General features: G+C 42.3%; 2 protein-coding genes across 3 annotated transcripts in view; both read right to left on the bottom strand.

Annotated features, from left to right (window-relative positions):
* LOC120065979 (phosphoribosyl pyrophosphate synthase-associated protein 1-like) overlaps positions 1 to 15,376 on the bottom strand; it is a 28,116-nt gene extending 12,740 nt beyond the window's left edge. The window contains exons 1-4 of one of the 2 annotated variants that reach the window (XM_039017029.1): positions 14,998 to 15,376; positions 14,820 to 14,912; positions 6,651 to 6,703; positions 2,935 to 3,001 (exon numbers count right to left, since the gene is read on the bottom strand). In XM_039017029.1, coding sequence (XP_038872957.1) covers positions 2,935 to 3,001; positions 6,651 to 6,703; positions 14,820 to 14,902 — 203 coding nt within the window. In that variant the 5' untranslated portion in view covers positions 14,903 to 14,912; positions 14,998 to 15,376. Of the gene's footprint in view, positions 1 to 2,934; positions 3,002 to 6,650; positions 6,704 to 14,819 lie in introns of both variants that reach the window. The other variant, XM_039017022.1, reaches the window with a different exon arrangement.
* A 356-nt stretch (positions 15,377 to 15,732) lies between these two features.
* On the bottom strand, positions 15,733 to 18,924 carry si:dkey-45d16.4 (scaffold attachment factor B1). The gene is made up of 4 exons (XM_038972278.1): positions 18,873 to 18,924; positions 17,697 to 17,961; positions 17,350 to 17,552; positions 15,733 to 16,628 (listed from the first exon to the last, which is right to left on the bottom strand). The coding sequence occupies exons 1-4, from the start codon at positions 18,904 to 18,906 to the stop codon at positions 16,291 to 16,293; spliced, it is 840 nt and encodes a 279-aa protein (XP_038828206.1). The 5' UTR covers positions 18,907 to 18,924; the 3' UTR covers positions 15,733 to 16,290.
* Positions 18,925 to 19,043: the final 119 nt, after the last annotated feature.

Raw genomic sequence — 19,043 nt, 5'->3', positions numbered from 1 at the left:
ATGCATTCAGGGGAGAAGTTGTGGTTGGGGGGAATTACTCATAAATATTCATTTCGGGGGTGGGTAAACAGTTATACCTGCTCCCAACACTTTCTCACTAAAGCATCATCTAATAAAGTGATGTGCATTGTGAGCAAATACATCTCTGGACAGTCAGCTCACAGTGGTTAGTCACCAAGTTCCTGACATCTATTGCCACTTGCGGTTTAAGATCGAATCCCCCTTGGGATGCAAACAAATATATATTTTAAAATGTGGACTCACATTTATTGCAGTATCGTGTTGGGGGAAAAATGCAATCGTCACCTTGAAAATGAAGATTAGGGGCTCAATTCAATCCAACCTGTATTACATTATTTACACAGTAGCTCTTTTTCTAATTGTCAAATTAACTCACAGATTAGTCTTGGGCACCAGGGCCGGCCCGCTCATTAGGTAGGATTAGGTGACCACCTATGGTGTCAGATTGACTAAGGCGCTATTTTCTGAGCTAAATTGACCAAGATTCACCTCCAACAACACATCACATAATTCTGCCCAAAAACAATGACAACTTCTCTCAATCGGTGGCATATGGGCTTTTAAAGTGAGCGCTGATGCTGCCCTATGATAAGCAGTGCAAACTTTGTCAAAGGCAGGGACGCAAAATATTTATCTTGTCCATTCCAAGTGCACCTCTCCAGGGCGCTGTTGGAGAGAGACAGCGCTGCGGTGTTCCACCAACATACCATCAAAAGAAATTACATAAATCATGTAGCATATGGTAGAACGAGTATGTGGCCTTTTCTGTAGCCTACAGGCTGGAGATAAAATGTATGACAATGTAATGAGACGGACACTTTTTACATCATACAGGTTTTTCCCAATCAAATAGCCTAACCTAAACAGCATTCCAATCAAATAAAGAATGCACTGACGTTAATAAACATATCCTAAAAACAGGACAGGTCAAAGTAAAATAGACAAACAGGCTACTCAGAATTGCTGTCCAGGACATTCATCCCGTGGGCTAAATTTCATGATCAGTGGTTTCAAGTTTGTATGCGTACATTTTTTACAAGCTGATAGCGAAAAATAAAATTCTGTATTTCCCACTGTGTAAACACATTGCAAATAGGCTCAGGATAACTCCTACTGATAAAATTGGATAGGTGATACAGCTTAAATAGCAAAATGTATTAGTCACAGGAATCAGGACTAATAACGCCAATGCAACGGCCTGTTTCACAAATGATGGACCTACACCATTGTGGGCTGACATGGTAGGCTACACCCCAGCAAGCACGGACCGACACCGTCTTTTGGACGTCTTTTTTTGGTCCGGTCGTCTTTTTTTGTGTTTTACCAATGGTAGGCCTACCACACAGATGGGCATTCATAAAATTACATTTTAGACAACACTGTAGGCCAGGGATGATTCGTGTCACACTTTTGCCCTAGATAACACATCTGACACCAATAATCAACTAATCATTATCTTCAGTTTAGAATGGAATTAGTTTCAGCAGCTGTGTTGACTAGGGATGTGGAAAAATTTTGACTCCCCTCCCACCCCCAAGGACTGGAGTTCCCCATCCCTGCAGTAGGCTATACCTCAGTAAGCACAGACCGATGCTGACGCCTTTTGGACTTATTTTTTTGTCCGGTCTGGACCAGCCTTTATTTGGAACAAACAGACATCTATGAATTACATCTTCTCAACTTACATTCAGAACCGAAAACGAACATTATTTCAACGTCCGGAATAGATGTCTTTTTACCTTTCATTCAGAACCTAAATTGAACCCAACGTCTGGAAAAATGTATTTTAGACGTCTTTCCAACATTTTTGCTTACTGGGACTATTCTTGAAGGGGCAGCAATTTTTTGTGTCTCACCTAAGGGTGCAGAACAGGCGAGTAAAACCCTACAACTACTACCAGAGATAAAATTTGTAAATTAAGGGTTTGAAATAAAAATGTATATCTTGCTCATGTGGGATTAGAACTCCCAACCATTGAACTATGAGCCACCAATTAGTCATAGCAGTTGGGAGAAAATATGAGTTGACATGGCCACCATTGTCACCTATTTCTCGTTATGATGGACATACCTACGAATATAAAACGTAAAATCCTCATAGCCCACGTTTTTATTCTTCGTAAAAGCACATAAATGTATGAAACGGTAATCAAAAACATTGAATTTGGTCATATGTGGAAATGTGCCTTACTGCCTTGAGTTGTGTAACGTCAGTAGTTTAGTCAGGATAAAAAAAACTGGCACACTCCACTTACCAAGACCATTGCAAATAAGGCGTGCTGTCACCTGCTTTAATAGTGAGCCTTGAGGTGGTACCACCCAGCACATCTAGAAGAGAGTGGATTTCATACCAAACCCCACCCTTGAGATGCTGAAGAGGCACTATTATTAAGGTGCCTTCTTTACATTATGATTTCAAATGGTTGAATTTAACCGCTAGATACAAAAAGAGCTAGATTTACTACTAAAATACCTAAATATATCACTTTTGCAATGAACTGTCAAAATGAAGACCGGAATTGATGCGTTTCACTATAAATAAGCCAAAAACATCTGGTTTTCGATTAAAATACATAAAAAAATTCAGGAAAGTTACTCTTCACAGGTCAGTGCCCCCTAGCTGGCTGTTAATATTGCTCTCTCACTTCACCAGGCAGCTCCTGCCAACCAATGAATGACATAACCACTGGATGAAAAGATGTTGGTGGAGACAGCGACCCACGGGGGTCATTCTGACTGATCAGCGATGGATCAACAATGTCTGCCTGATTTCACAAGGGAATACATTTACTTTCCTCTCACCTAGTTTCTAATGGTCCATTTGGTTCTGTGGCGATACGGCATATCCAACCAACTAGAATATACACACTCATTTCAGATGGTGTAGAAGAAAAGACACCCGGATCCTCTCACCTTGGAATGGTCTGGATGATAAAGATGTCTTGACCACGAACAGACTCCTTCACGTCCACCCTGGTTTCTGTAAATAAAAAAAAAGAAGCAAATCAGTTTCAGGAGCAAGTAACCCAACATACAGTATGCCGACCATCATCTACGGTGCATTCGGAAGGTATTCAGACCCCTTGATTTTCTTCATGTTAAAGCCTTATTCTAAAATGTATTAAATGAAGCCTTTATGGTAGAGTGGCCAGATGGAAGCCACTCCTCAGTAAAATGCACGTTGACAGCCTGCTTGGAGTTTGCCAAAAAGGCACCTAAAGACTTTCAGACTATGTGATAGAAGAGTCTTTGGTGTGATGAAACCAAGATTGAGCTTTGGCCAGAATGCCAAGCATCTCATCTGGAGGAAACCTGGCACCATCCCTACAGTGAAGCATGGTGGTGGCAGTATCATGCTGTGGGGATGTTTTTCAGCGGCAGGGACAGGATTGAGGGAAAGCTGAACTGACCAAAGTATCATTGATGAAAACCTGCTCCAGAGTGCTCAGGACATCGACCCTAAGCACACAGCCAAGACAACGCAAGAGTGGCTTTGGGACAAGCATCTGAATATCATTGAGTGGCCCAGCCAGAGCCCGGACTTAAACCTGATCGAACTTCTCTGGAGAGACCTGAAAATAACTGTGCAGCGACGCTCCCCATCCAATCTGACAGAGCTATAGCCGATCTGCAGAGAAACATTGAAGAAACTCCCCAAATACAGGTGTGCCAAGCTTGTAGCGTCATACCTAAGAAGACTTGAGGCTGTAATCGCTGCCAAAGGTGCTTCAACAAACTACTGAGTAAAGGGTCTGAATACTTATGTAAATGTGATACATTTGCAAAAATGTCTAAACCTGTTTTTGCTTTGTCATTGTGGTATTGTGTATAGATTGATGATGAAAGAAAACTATTTAATCAATTTTAGAATAGGGCTGTAATGTAACAACATGTGGAAAAAGTCAAAGGGTCTGAATACTTTCCGAATGCACTGTATACCAGGGACATTTAACTCTTACACTACGAGGTCCAGAGCCTGCTGGTTTTCTGTTCTACCTGATAATTACTTGCACACCTGGTGTCCCAGGTCTAAATCAGTCCCTGATTAAAGGGGAACAATGAAAAGATGCAGTGGAACTGGCTTCGAGGTCCAGATTTGAGTTTAAGGGATCTATACTATAGTTCTATAGTAAGCCTGTAGACTTTATATACACTGAGTGTACAAAACATTAAAGGACTTTCCATGACAGACTGACCAGATGAAAACTATGATCCCTTATTGATGTCAGTTGTTAAATCCACTTCATAATCAGTGTAGATGAAGGGGAGGAGACAAGGTTTAAAAACCCTTCTTTACCTAAGACAATTGAAACATGGATTGTGTATGTGCGCCATTCAGAGGGTGAATGAGCAAAACAAAATATTTAAGTGCCTTTGAACGAGGTATGGTAGCAGGTGCCAGGTGCACTGGTTTGTGTCAAGAACTACAACGTTGCTGGGTTTTTCACACTCAAGAGTTTCCCTGTGTGTGTCAAGAATGGTCCACCACCCAAAGAACATCCAGCCAACTTGACATCTCTGGGAAGCATTGGAATCAACATGGGCCAGCATCCCTGTGGAACGCTTTCGACCCCTTGTAGAGTCCATGGCCCACGAATTGAGGCTGTTCTGAGGGCAAAAGTGTGGGGGGGTGCAACTCAATATGTGACTCGTTTCAGGAAAACTCCTGCCGCGTCACTACTTCACGAGGTATTTGAATGTAAAGATTTTTTTTTTAATCAAAATGCTTATTTCTGTAATGTGAACTCTCAAGTGCCTTAACAAAATTGTATGCCATCTGTAAATACAAATAAAATAGTTAAATTACGAGCCTTGTTGGTTAAGCTAATGAAAAAGACAGGAACCTTTCTGCTAGCCATGATTAGCTGAGATAATGGATGGGCTGGACACGCTTGTTTCTATAACATGAGCTGCTCAGTATGTGTAGTTAATCCTTTCAAACGCTACTTTTTTGAAAGATATCACAAAGACTGCAAAAGTGTTGCTAATGTTTTCCACTTTCGTGAGGACAGTTTGGAAATCGGTGGAATGCCCAGTGGAAGCAGAGTATGATAGCTAAGGAAATGGAGAAAATTCTGACGTTTGACTGCAAATATGCAGAGGGAGTCAAAAAGAGAACGCACAGAAGGCTGTTGTACAAAACACCTGTCTCCGGATTACATCTTCAAAATAAGGTGAACCACGGCATCCGTGAGGGAGAAATGTTAATCTATGAATATGGGTAAGAGAGCCTAGCTAGCTACATTTTCCAATATTATCCGTTTCTAATTGGCAGAAAATAATTTTCATTGGAAGTTAAAGCGTACTGTTAGTTAGCTAGCTAGCTAACGTTAGCTGGCTAGCTAACGTTAGCTGGCTAGCTAACGTTAGCTGGCTAGCTAACGTTAGCTGGCTGTCTCGCTAGCTAAGATTATGTGTATGATCTGTGTAGTAATATTATTCATATCTCAGAGCCATTTGCATTGCTAGCTATAGCCTAATGTTAGCTAGCTAAGTAACATTGAACCTAGTTGTTTAGCTTTAGCTACCTGTAGATTCATAAAGGACAGTAAGTAACGTTATGAGTTGGGATTATGGTTCGTTGTTTTGCTAGCCAGCTAGCTACATGTCTAAAAAACTATTACAATAATTTTTAGAAAGACTCCACTATGCAAGTAACCTTTCACTGTCCTGTTAACACCTTTGTATCCTATGCATGTGACAAATAAACATTTATTTTATTTGATATAGTGCATGGATACCAGAAACGGTAATGTGAAGAACATAGCCTGCACCAAAGACAAATTAGGATATAACATTAGGCCAACGAGACAGTGCCCAAGTACTAAAATTATTTTATTTAGTCACAATCACAACCATAAGATATTTTCTCTAATTAGCTTGCCATTAACTTGTAAAGTTAGAAACGTTTCTAACAAGCTAGAAACGACGAAAAAACATTGTTTAGAAAGTTGCTTTTAGTTGCCTGGTTTGCTAGATTTACATAAACTAAATTCATTTTTAAACAGATGGGTTTATTGGTGTTAAAATACACCAGTTATGCTATTTTGAACCACCAGGGTGCTGATGTCATACAGCCTGTCGTTTTTGTGTTTATACTTTTTCATAACGACAACGATAAGTTTGATGTTGGACGATAATAGAATGTTCATGGTGTCACTGCGACAACTGTATACAGACATGTCAATAGACATAGTATAAACCTTTAGTCTTAATCTTTGTTTAGTACACTACTGTACTCACTCGGTTTAGCAAATGGCCTCACGTGAATCCGTAAAGAGATGGGTGGGGCTAAGGCTTAAGAGGGTGTGAACGATAATGAACGGGTATAGACAAAGAGCTCTCCAATAGGTGTAACAAAACATTTAAGGGCCATTTTATCAAAAGTGGGGCTACATGTTTATCAACTTTCAAAGAAGAAGTACTTTCCCAATTGTTCCTCAACTGTAGTGTATGATACCATTTTCTAGCTCCAAGTTTACTTTTATCCAACGTAAAAAAATATTTTTTTAAATACAATTTTGCCACATAAGACCGAATCGAGCTGGTCGTTCACATATAAGGTGTCCTTAATGTTTTGAACACTGTGTATACTGTATGAAGCTGAAACGGATAACCTGGCATCTCACCTCTGTTGGACTCTTGGTAAACAACTGACTTTCCCAAGTCTACGCCAAGCCGTCTGCAAGGAGAAGGAAGATGTTAGACAGTAAAAGAACAGGAGGAATGCCCACCTTGTAAGCAACATGCCCAACTGTCATCAATTATTATTATTAATAAGAATAATGATTATTATTGTGGGTGCTTATATTTGTCCTATTTCATAGAAGTACAATTGTATTATGCACGTGTGAATTGGAAATGTTTTTTTTGCATATTCAAACTCAACGAGAGACAATCAGAGAGTGGGGTCACACCCAGGGTCTGCCATTATCAACGGTGACCCTGGAGCATTTAGGGTTAAGTGTCTTGCTCATGGGCACGTCGGCAGATTTTTCACCTTGTCGGCTTGGGGATTCGAACTAGCGACATTTGTTACTGGCCCAACACTAACTGCTAGGCTACTTAACTAGTCCACTCATTTCTCAAATGCCCTGACCGTACAAAAACATTGAGTGAGAACAGTGAGAATGGCAAACGTGAGTTGTTTATGACATGGCTACTCGCCATCCGCTGAAGTGAAAGCACTGATGTTGGGCGACGAGGCCTGGCTCGCAGAAGACACATTAAATGCAGAAGACACATTTCAGTTGTAGAACTGACTAGGTATCCCCCTTTTCCTTGTGATACAGCCTGGATTCGAAACAGGGTGTCTGTAGTGACGCCTCTAGAACTGAGATGCAGTGCCTTAGATGGGGCTCCCGGGTGGTGCAGCGGTCTATGTGCTGTTGAAAATATTTTTACCGGAATAAAAGTAATCTACCAGAGACAACTCATTTTTAATTTTATCTAACTAGGCAAGTCAGATAAGAACAAATTCTTATTTACAATGACTGCCTACCCCGGCCAAACCCTCCCCTAACCCGGACGACGCTGGGCCAACTGTGCGCCGTTATTGGGACTCCCGATCACGGCTGGTTGTGATACACCCCGGGATCGAACCTGGGTCTGAAGTGACGCCTCTAGCACTGCCTTAGACCGCTGCGCCACTCAGGATCCCAAACAGACTCATCTGGCTATAACTGCTGAACAGGCCGTACAATAGATATTATTTTGATTGTTTAGGTTCACGATCAGCAACAGTTTTGGTCATTTTGCATTAAACAATCAGTGTATATGCTCATTTTTAGATATACAGGGTAAAGTTGATCATTTCATAATAAGGACAGCAATCACTTGTGAGGCGCACTACATGGCCAAAGCGAGAAGAGAAGATCTCTCTGGTAGAAACCATTCGATTTTGAGATGGGTGGAATCCAGTTGTGCCATACACTAAGTGTACAAAACATTATGAACACCTGCACTTTCCGTGACAGACTGACCAGGTGAATCCAGGTGAAGCTTATTGATGTCACTTGTTAAATATACTTTAATCAGTGTTGATAAAGTGGAGGAGACTGGTTAAAGAATGATTTTAAGCCTCGAGACAATTGAGACATGGATTGTGTGTGTGCCATTTAGAGGGTGAATGGGAAAGACAAATATTAACAAACCACTGCTCTTAATGTTTTGTACATTCAGTATATATTCATTGACTCATAATTTGTAAACAATAAATATTGAAACATTCCTAGCTCGGACACTTAATCTGCAAAAATGACAAGTTTAATTAGTGGGTGATGGTGATTTCAGAACCAAAGTGGGGGGGGGGGGGGGGGGGACAAATAGACTACAATGTCCCCCCTAATCTGATAGGTAATGTAGATGCCTAGTCTCCCTTATGGGTCAGCTCAGGTGCCTACATAGTACATACATCATAGACATACATCATTTACACACACATAGTCAGCTCATATAGATAGTTACACTTAACTACACAATTTCCCCAAGAGATTGCCCTTCCTTTTAACTTACATTCTGACATCAGAAGCCCTCAAAGATAAGATGCAGTCTTTGTGAGCCAGCAGTTTCTGCCTTCACTGCCCATTCCTCCTTGCTACACTTGCTGACTATTGACCCATCGCTAAGCCCAGACCCCCTTGGTTACTGTTGTGGACAACATTTTCCCGGGAAGCCCAATTTCCCCCTTCTAACCACTGGCGAAATCTCACAATTATCTCACTGTGTTTTTAATACACAATGAAATTAAACACACACCGCCCCTTGCTAATCAAGAAACTCTTGGGTATGTTTTGGTGGACTGTTATTATTGCTTCTTGGGAACCTGGTAAAAGTATGTTTGTAGTGTGGCTAGCCACTGAATGGCTCTGAATTCATTGTCAACATGCTGTCAAAGCTACAACCACTTGGCGCAAACCAGATCTCTCAAATTGTATCCTATTGTAGACAGCAGATGCGAGTTGTATTAATAACATGGCTAACTTACCTAGTTAATAAACATTGCAAGAACAAGTTAAGTGGCTAGCGTTAGCAACGTTTGGTGGTCAATGAGACAGAGCTAGCTAACCAGCTGAGCTAGCAAACAATATAACATAAGTATAATTTCGTATTCAAAAAAATACTCCCAACAGGCTCTGCATTTGAGGAATCACAGTAGCAAGTACCCCTGGTACACTGTTAAATGATTTAGCCATTCTAACAATTCATTTTTTGAAGAAAACAAATTTCCCCAATGCCCTGACTGGCTTTCATTGGTTTCAAACAGACTCAACAACGTACAACAAACTCTTGCATATATCGTTTTGGTACGTTTCATTGAAAGTGGCTAATATTGCATTGATTTGATCACAACTGCCACAGTGAAGGGAAACGTTGATTGTGTTAACTAAAGGATATATATGCGCTAAACTACAGTCATGTTTGACAAATATGATGTAGGATAATTAATATTAACGTCTAAAGGCTTGATTCTGTCATACTCGAGGCACTGTTCGCAAAGGCCAACGCCTGTTGCCCATTGCAACATCACCCACCTTGCAATCTGAGCAGAGGCAGTAAACCTTTTAAAATTATTTTATTTATTTTGAAATTATTCTAAATGTTACCCAATTTCATGATATCCAATTTGCGATCTCGTCTCATCGCTGCAACTCCCCAACATGCTCGATAGAGATGACGGTTGAGTCATGCATCCTCCAAAACATGACCCGCCAAACCGCGCTTCTTAACACCCGTCCGCTTAACCCAGAAGCCAGCTGCAGCAATGTGTAGGAGGAAACACAGCTCAACTGACGACCGAAGTCAGCCTGCAGGCGCCCGGCCCGCAACAAGGAGTCACTAGAGCGCAATGAGCCAAGTAAAGCCCCCCGCTGGCTAAACCCTCCCCTAACCACGCTGGACGCTGCCTTATGGGACTCCCGGTAACAGGCGGTTGTGACACAGCCTGGGATCGAACACAGGTCTGTAGTGACGCCTCAAGCACTGTGAAGCAGTATCTTAGACCGCTGCGCTACTCGGGAGGCCATGGCAGTGTACATTTAACTCTAAAACCTAGACTTTTTGACATTTTATGAGGCATGTCTTACCGCGTTCCGACCATAAGAATGTTAAGGGGATTCTTTCATAAACACTTCCTCATATGCCATTGAAACCAGTATTTCTTTCATGTTCTCAACACAATCCTAGTCATAGTAACAACCCATGCAGTGTGCTTTGGAGAGCGGGGTTTTCCCGCTAATTGCATTTTTGGAACATTCATGCTTATAGCATACTGCCCTGTGTGCATTGCTGCGCTTATAATGTGAAGAAATGGACGAATAGTTTATCAACATTTTAAGCTAAACGTTCTGATCTGTTGCATCAGCCTCATTGCTTTTAAAAGTATTTTTTAACATACACTGGCTGTATTAACTTGAGATCCTTTGTCCAACAACTGTCCCAGAGTCTCTCCTTGGAATATTTATTTTTCGCACCGAATGACAAGCCGTCCAATGGAATAAGTAAACCTTTGTAATGTGGGGATAGCAGATTGACATAGGTTAGTGCTTTTGCTGTTTTACTCATCTTGGCTGACGAAAAGTAAATGTGGACGGTTCTTCTAACATCTTCAATATGCACCTCGGAATTGGATAAGAAAGACGTTCACCGTTGCATCCCCGATGTGTCTGTCTTCACTAGTAGCCTACTTCAGAGCTGCGATGCCTGTGAGGACACGATCACGTGACGGGCATTTGGCTAATAAGAATTGAGATATCTGAGAGAACCGTGTGAGTGAGAGGTGCTTCGGAGCACTTTGGCTGCAAGGCATGTATTTTATTTAAGGGACATTACGGCCACACAAGGGCCGTCAATGCCGCCGGGAAATTTTAGGCCTGGTCAGCAGGGCTCTAAATAAACATTTTGCTGTTAGGAGCACTACGAAAAGTAAGGCCCACCACATTCAATTTTAAGAGCACTAGATTAAAAATAAAATACATCTTGATTGAGATACAGGTTATATTGGGCCTAGGGGTACTTTTGAACACTAAAGTGGTGGTGTAAAGACATTTGTTTATTATAAAAGCTCAAATGTTTATATGAATACCTGTTATTTGTGGAATATTAGGTATCTACATTGTGTAAACACAAATGTTCTATTGAGATGCATTACATTGAAAATTGTCCACCATCTCTAAAAATGTCAGGTGCAAGAGATGTCATTCATTCTTTGCTATGATCATTAATATCCTGAAGAAGCTATCCCTTCTCTCTCTTTGCCCCAAAAGGTTTGGATATACTGGTAAAGTTACATTATTAGCTAGCTAGTCAATGACGTAACATGACTGAAAAGTGTAAACAAACGGTGAGTAGTTTTATAAGGCCCACAACATGGTTAATGAAATTAAAATGCGGCCCAGGTGATCCACAATGGGAGGATAACGTTGCACCGGTGTGGTGAGAGAATTCGAGCCGATGGAATATGACTATACGAGTGCTTATTTCAAAGAGCGCTCCGTAAGCCAAGCCCCAGTGGGCAGAGCTAGGCATGTTGCGCTTGGATATGTTTTAATATGGGAAGAATAGCCTCTCATTTTACAATGGGTCAGTGTGGTTCTGTGTTGCCTAGTGATGCGAATATACTTTTGTGTATACAGTTGAAGTCAGAAGTTTACATACACTTAGGTTGGAGTCATTAAAACTCGTTTCTTCAACCACTCCACAAATTTCTTGTTAACAAACTATAGTTTTGGCAAGTCGGTTAGGACATCTACTTTGTGCATGACAAGTAATTTATCCAACAATTGTCTACAGACAGATTATTTCACTTATAATTCACTGTATCACAATTCCAGTGGGTCAGAAGTTTACATACACTAAGTTGACTGTGCCTTTAAACAGCTTGGAAAATTCCAGAAAATGCCATGATTTTAGAAGCTTCTGATAGGCTAATTGACATCATTTGAGTCAATTGGAGGTGTACCTGTGGATGTATTTCAAGGCCTACCTTCAAACTCAGTGCCTCTTTGCTTGACATCATGGGAAAATCAAAAGAAATCAGCCAAGACCTCAGGAACAAAAAGTGTAGACCTCCACAAGTCTGGATCATCATTGGGAGCAATTTCCAAACGCCTGAAGGTACCACATTCATCTGTACAAACAATAGTACGCAAGTATAAACACCATGGGACCACGCAGCCGTCATACTGCTCAGGAAGGAGACACGTTCTGTCTCCTAGAGATGAACATACTTTGGTGTGAAAAGTGCAAATCAATCCCAGAACAACAAAGGACATTGTGAAGATGCTGGAGGAAACAGGTACAAAAGTATCTATATCCACAGAAAAAGGAGTCCTATATCAACATAACCTGAAAGGCCGCTCAGCAAGGAAGAAGCCACTGCTCCAAAACCGCCATAAAAAAGCTAGACTACGGTTTGCAACTGCACATGGGGACAAAGAGCATACTTTGGAGAAATTTGGAGAAATGTCCTCTGGTCTGATTAAACAAAAATAGAACTGTTTGGCCAAAATGACCATCGTTATGTTTGGAGGAAAAAGGGGGAGGCTTGCAAGCCAAAGAACACCATTCCAACTGTGAAGCACGGGGGTGGCAGCAACATGTTGTGCTGGTGCTTTGCTGCAGGAGGGACTGGTGCACTTCACAAAATATTTGGCATCATTAGCAAGGAAAATTATCTGGATATATTGAAGCAACATCTCAAGACATCAGTCAGGAAGTTAAAGCTTGGTCGCAAATGGGTCTTCCAAATGGACAATGACCGCAAGCATATTTCCATAGTTGTGGCAAAATGGCTTAAGGACAACAAAGTCAAGGTATTGGAGTGGCCATCACAAAGCCCTGACCTCAATCCCATAGGAAATGTGTGGGCAGAACTGAAAAAGCATGTGCGAGCATGGACGCCTACAAACCTGACTCAGTTACACCAGCTCTGTCAGGAGTAATGGGCCAAAATTCACCCAATTTATTGTGGGAAGCTTGTGGAAGGCTACCTGAAACATTTGACCCAAGTTAAACAATTTAAAGGCAATGTTACCAAATACTAATTGAGTATATGTAAACTTCTGACCCACTGGGAATGTGATGAAAGAAATAAAAGCTTAAATAAATCTTTCTCTGTACTATTATTCTGACATTTCACATTCTTCAAATAAAGTGGTGATCTAACTGACCTAAGACAGGGAATTTTTACTTGGATTAAATGTCAGGAATTGTGAAAAACTGAGTTCAAATGTATTTGGCTAAGGTGTATGTAAACTTACTAAAAGCTAAAAGAAAGGAACAAGGTGGATAGATAAGTGTGTCATTGTTGCAAAGTATTTCTAATCTAAAAATCAGATCTCTTAAAAGTTTTGTTCACTGTTGTTCTATTATCTATACAGTAGGCCATAATTGATTTTGGCCCAATAGGCCAGGCATATTCCCACTTTCAAGGAGCTTTCCGTTTTGATTGGATTATTTTGCTTAAAAACTTTTAGGCCAACCTATAGAAAAATAAAACAACTATGCATCTCTGCCCAGCCAGGCAAGAGTGGCCAAAAGGGTGTTTATCATCCCCAGTGGCTCGCTGCAATGGCCAAACTACTGTTTCTAAAAATGATGTAGCCTTTTTTGAAATGATGAGCGCTTACATTCACCTTTTTTTTTACCCCTTTTTCGTGGTATCCAATTGGTACTTACAGTCTTGTCTCATCGCTGCAACTCCTGGTATGGACTCGGGAGAGGCGAAGGTCGAGAGCCGTGCGTCCTCCGAAACACGACCCAACCAAGCCGCTCTGCTTCTTGACACAATGTTCCCTTAAACCGGAAGCCAGCCACACCAATGTGTCATAGGAAACACCATACACCTGGCGACCTTGTCAGCGTGCATGCGCCCAGCCTGCCACAGGAGTCGCAAGAGCGCTATGGGACAAAGACATCCTTGCCAGCCAAACCCTCCCCTAACCCGGACGACACTGGGCCAATTGTGCGGCGCCCCATGGGTCTCCCGGTCGCGACTGGCTGCGACAGAGCCTGGACTTTAAACCAGTATCTCTAGTGAATGAATTTTCTGACCAATGCATGTTCCATTTGGATCGGTTTGAAGTCCGCGGACCGATGCACTTGTATCTTAAACATGTGAATCGGAAAAACAGAGCAGTCTGGGGCCGGGGCAGCAGCTGTAACTGCTCCTATGTTTGAAATACTGTTTGCCGAGAATGGGATCTGTTTGTTAGCCCAGTTTGCTTGAAGTCTCTTAAAGTTATGTGAGACATCATCCTCTCTCTCATCCTTGCAATTTTGAGTGACAGATCCTCTGGAGTCTAGCGACCTGAAAGTAGACTTAATAGGCTGCTTTTACACAGACAGCCCAATTCTGATATTTTCACACTACTTTTTTTTTCTTTCTTTTTTAAGGAGGGGGGCAGTCCTGTCCCTTACTTATTTTATTGTTTATTGGATATGAGAGAGGAACGTTTTTGCTGAAAGAGCACTGGGCCGAATTCAAACCCACACTGGCAGCGGTACATGTTCTCTAGAAGCAGCGGCCTATACCACTAGACCAGTGGTTCCCAGGGGTACTTGGCCTATCCACAGGGGGTACTTAAGAAGACTCATGAGACCATAGGCCTACTGCTAAAATGCACGAGGGGGTACTTCAAGGGTACTCCGGCAGAGCAAAACTCAGTTGGTTATACAGTAACTGCAAAAGTTTGGGAACCACTGCGCTAGGACATCACTAATGTCTTAACTACGTTCAAAATCCAGTTGAAGAGAAAAACATGTAATTTGAGGGAGTTGCAAGAGATTAATTTACTTACTCTGTGATCTTCTTGGCGAGCTCTGTGCATGCGGTGGTCGAGTTGGCAGAAAAGACACGGTACCCACTTTTTGAGATATTCATTGTTGAGTGACTATAGGAAAACTTTGAAGTGTGAGAATGACAGACGAGAGTTGAAGCTCAATAAAAGTCAATAACCACGTATTTTGCCTACTCACATTGACAATATCGACTATAAATTCAGGATTTAAGAACACGGAAATACGTCGAATGAGTGCGGAATGTTACAAAATCTCAAAGCATAAACCCTGGCCTACATGTAGCTAACCTACATAACTGGCGTAAGTAAACAAGTCTATTTATCGATCGCAGTCTGACTGGTCTAACAAACTAGAAAACGGATAAACTGAGTTGTTCCACATCCGCACATAGATCTGAAAGCTACTCTATGAAAAACGCGCTCCACCTAATTCTTCAATTTGAAAAATATTTTAGCAATAGAAATACACTATATCAGACTCGTATAATCTCAAAACGTGTATACAATGTTGCTTCTATCGTAGCTAATGTAAACTTTGTAGCAATGAGGTTGCATCAAAGAAAAGAAAACGAGTAATTTCATTGGGTAGCCCAAGATTAACATATTGGCAGTAGAATAATCCAATGCGAGTGCTGCTTTGGAACAGAGGAGGGTGGTTTGTTCGAATTTTCAACCACTCAGAGCACTTCAATCATGCGCGAGGTCAAAGAGTAACCTTACGTAGCAGGCGTCAAAAGACGTAAAGAGTCGCTAAAGTAATGGGTTATATTGAAGAAACATGTAGGTAACATATTCTGTTTTAAATGTTTAAAAAGTGGTATTTCAGGGGGAACGGTATGTCATATGTAATTCAATACAATACAAATAAGTAAAAAATTGTTACACAACTTTGTCATATTTCCTAGAAATCTAATTAGCCTACATACTGTATTTAAACTTTTCTTCACTCTTTCCTCAATTGACAAATACAGTTTCTAAATTGCTTGCAGCCATCCATATCATTAGTAGGTTATGCAAGTACTTTCTTGGAATTTTCAGCAGGAACAGCTTCATAATAATGACCATAAAGTCAGAATTGACCAGAGTTAATTGACATTGGGAGAATTGTTGGCAATTTGTCTTTTCACTATAAAACATACTTTTGTTGAACAGCTTGTTATTCTATCACCAAAGGGTTTGTTTAATAAGATAATGTATGGGTATGTACAGTGTGAGGATGTGCTACCTATTTTTAGTCACAGTGTCCTTGTGGAACGCGGTCATCCAGCTTAGCTCAATGCTAGGCATGGATCTCCACACTTGGATATGGGTGTCACAGCTAATTCCTTCACTAAGGCCATTGGCGTAGAACAAAGTGCAGAGGGTGCGATCCAGAGGTAGTACCACCCTCCCAATGTCTTAATGTTATGTCCACACCATACACCTAGGGTTACTTCAGCACCTGCCCCCTGCCACCACCCCACCAATCCTCTCATCCTTTGAGCACCTTCTCCTTTAGCAGGTCCAATATGACCTGTCTTTCCTGGCTCTCCAGCTCGAACCTCCTCTCCCTCTCCTTCCTCTCCGCCCCCAGCCTCTCTCTCTCCAGAGTGATCTTACTCCTCTGGATCTCTAGCTCCTCCCTCCTCAGCGATAGCTCCTCCTCCCGCAGTCGTTGTTCCGCCTCCGAGCGCTTCTCCAGGAAGCTGAGGATCTCTGAGTAGGTCTGGCAGCAGCATTGGCAAGGCTGCTTGGCCATGGGCGCCGCCGAGACTAGCGAGAGCTCCGCCAGGTCCTCCTGCTCCTCCTCGGGCTCTGGGGTCATGGGGACTGAAGGGGGCAGGGAGGGGAGAGAATAGAGAGGGACATAGTTGAGATGGGGAGGATAACGTCTCAAAAGGTCAACGTTTTTTGGTCTGTAGTCACTCAAACATTTTTGCTGAGGAGCAAACATGTCACTGTGTGAGTCTCTTGAGTACCGACACACATAGGAGGTGAGGCAAGGGCAGGCCACCTAAAACAGTATTCTCAGTATTCTGTAGTATTCTGCAAGGGCAGGGCATTCTAAAACAGGAGAATACTGTTTTAGGTGGGGCAAGGGCAGGGCATTCTAAAACAGGAGAATACTGTTTTAGGTGGGGCAAGGGCAGGGCATTCTAAAACAGGAGAATACTGTTTTAGGTGGGGCAAGGGCAGGGCATTCTAAAACAGGAGAATACTGTTTTAGGTGGGGCAAGGGCAGGGCATTCTAAAACAGGAGAATACTGTTTTAGGTGGGGCAAGGGCAGGGCATTCTAAAACAGGAGAATAGTGTTTTAGGTGGGGCAAGGGCAGGGCATTCTAAAACAGGAGAATAGTGTTTTAGGTGGGGCAAGGGCAGTGCATTGTAAGCAATTACAGGAGAACCACTGGTTTGGTCACAGTAGGGCTATAATAACAGTATTCTCTTCAGGTGTGTGTCCTATTTCCTTCCTCCCTTTGGATATGATCACAGATCTAAAAGTTATTCTCTCACCTCACAGATCTAAACAGACTTGGATGGGGTTCTTACCTTTGGGTTGTCCTGTTTGTGTGGAGATAATGATGGGTTTGTCCTGCTCTGGTAGACTAGCCAGCTCTTCCAGGGCTCGTTTCCTGAGTTCCTCATCCTGGTACTTACTCTCCCCGCTGGCCAGAAGACCCTTCTCTGCCTCCAGCTCCAACACCTCGTGGAGTAGGTCTTCTTTCTGGGCATACAGCCTCTCTGTCCCAAACCTGAACACATACAGGCACATAAGCATGAACAGACACAGACACACAGGGTTGGGTATCAGCTTCTAATACATTCCTCCTATTAAGCCTTGTGTAGACTCTTGTGTATGTATGTCTAATGTCAACTTCTGGCCAGTCTTGACCAACCTGCGTAGGCTGGGGAAGTCCTGCTTCTTGTAGTAGTCCAGCAGCAGCATGGTCCTCTCCCTGCAACGCCGGGCGTCCACCTCGAAGCTCTCGTCCTGCAGGGCAGCAGTAATGATCTCCCCGACACGGGCCCAGATACGACCCGACTCCTTGGAACAGAACGGGTTCTGAGCAATGACCTCACGGAGCAGCAGGATGTCGTGGCGGGCGGAGAATCGCACCTGTCGCTTGCGGGGAGTGGTGGAAGGACCGGCGAGGGAGAAACCTGAGGAGAGGAAAGGGGACGGAAAAAGTGAGAGGCGATATCTAAGTCGTAGACTATTGGTATAGAATCCTCATATGACCTTTGCCAAGAGGTCTGGGCCTTAGTACACTTATCCTGTAACACTGGTTCAAGCTTCACTGACTGTTCCTCCTCAATTGCTACTTCAGAAAGTAGATAGACAATCCAGATGGTAAGGAAATAACTCCACTGGTAGGCCGCCTAGTTTATACAATCGTGATGCATAGGCTAAGAAGTTCAACATTATGTTTTATAGGGAGCTGCAAGATAAACTACTGGGCTGAATATAAGGGGTTCACATTGGTGAATGTTAGGGAAACATACCTGGGTTGTATACATTTTGGAAACCGTCTCCGTTTAAGAAGGAAACGTAAAGAAAACGGGTGGGGCTCTATTTTAATTTGTCCAAGAGAAGCTCTCGTTTGCGTTTTCCGTTTGGAGTAAACGGTTTTGCAACAGGGCGAAACGATTTGTAACAGAATAGGCTATAATGAATACAACCCTGGCAAAGTATTTAATCATTAACGTAATTTACCTGTGAACGGCCTGTAGGCTATTTGTTGGCGATTGGGGATCAGCTGTCATACAAAACAAAGCCGATATTATCACTTTCACTGTCAAAGCAAAAGCCGAAGCCCCCTATTTGCCTGGTGATGTAGGATAGTTGCTAAAACGCTTTGCCATTCCAAGCACAAGTGCAAGCAGCACGGCACGTCTACCCATGCAGAGGCAACACAGTTAGAATATTAAAGTATACATGTTGCATTGTTTATTATGGGCCAGCGCGCGCACAGGAAAATCACACGAGCCGCATAAAAATGACAAATGCTGGTTATGGATTTATGAACAATAAAATATGTAATGTCAGACGTAGCAGTTTATGTCGGGCTCACCACCGTTATTTGCCATCTCCACCACACGTTCCATATCTGCATATATCCGGGATCAGCTGATACACACAAAATGTTGAGGTCACAGTACACGTCCACTCACCAGTACAGGTTCCATTCTGACGTGTAACTCAACTTCTCTGGAAATCTGGCAAAACTGGCGAGTCGAAATTT

This window comes from Salvelinus namaycush, chromosome 2, assembly GCF_016432855.1.
Source record: "Salvelinus namaycush isolate Seneca chromosome 2, SaNama_1.0, whole genome shotgun sequence".
Classification (NCBI taxonomy): domain Eukaryota; kingdom Metazoa; phylum Chordata; class Actinopteri; order Salmoniformes; family Salmonidae; genus Salvelinus; species Salvelinus namaycush.
The sequence above is the reverse complement of the archived record's forward strand: the minus strand, read 5'-3'. Positions and strand labels throughout refer to the sequence as shown.

Coding starts and splice junctions, on each gene's coding strand:
- si:dkey-45d16.4 (XM_038972278.1), bottom strand. CDS start 18,906: ATGGAACGTGTGGTGGAGATGGCAAATAACGGTG. Junction 17,962..18,872: donor GGAGATGGCAAATAACGGTG/GTGAGCCCGACA, acceptor TCCTCTCCTCAG/GTTTCTCCCTCGCCGGTCCT. Junction 17,553..17,696: donor GACTTCCCCAGCCTACGCAG/GTTGGTCAAGAC, acceptor GTATGTGTTCAG/GTTTGGGACAGAGAGGCTGT.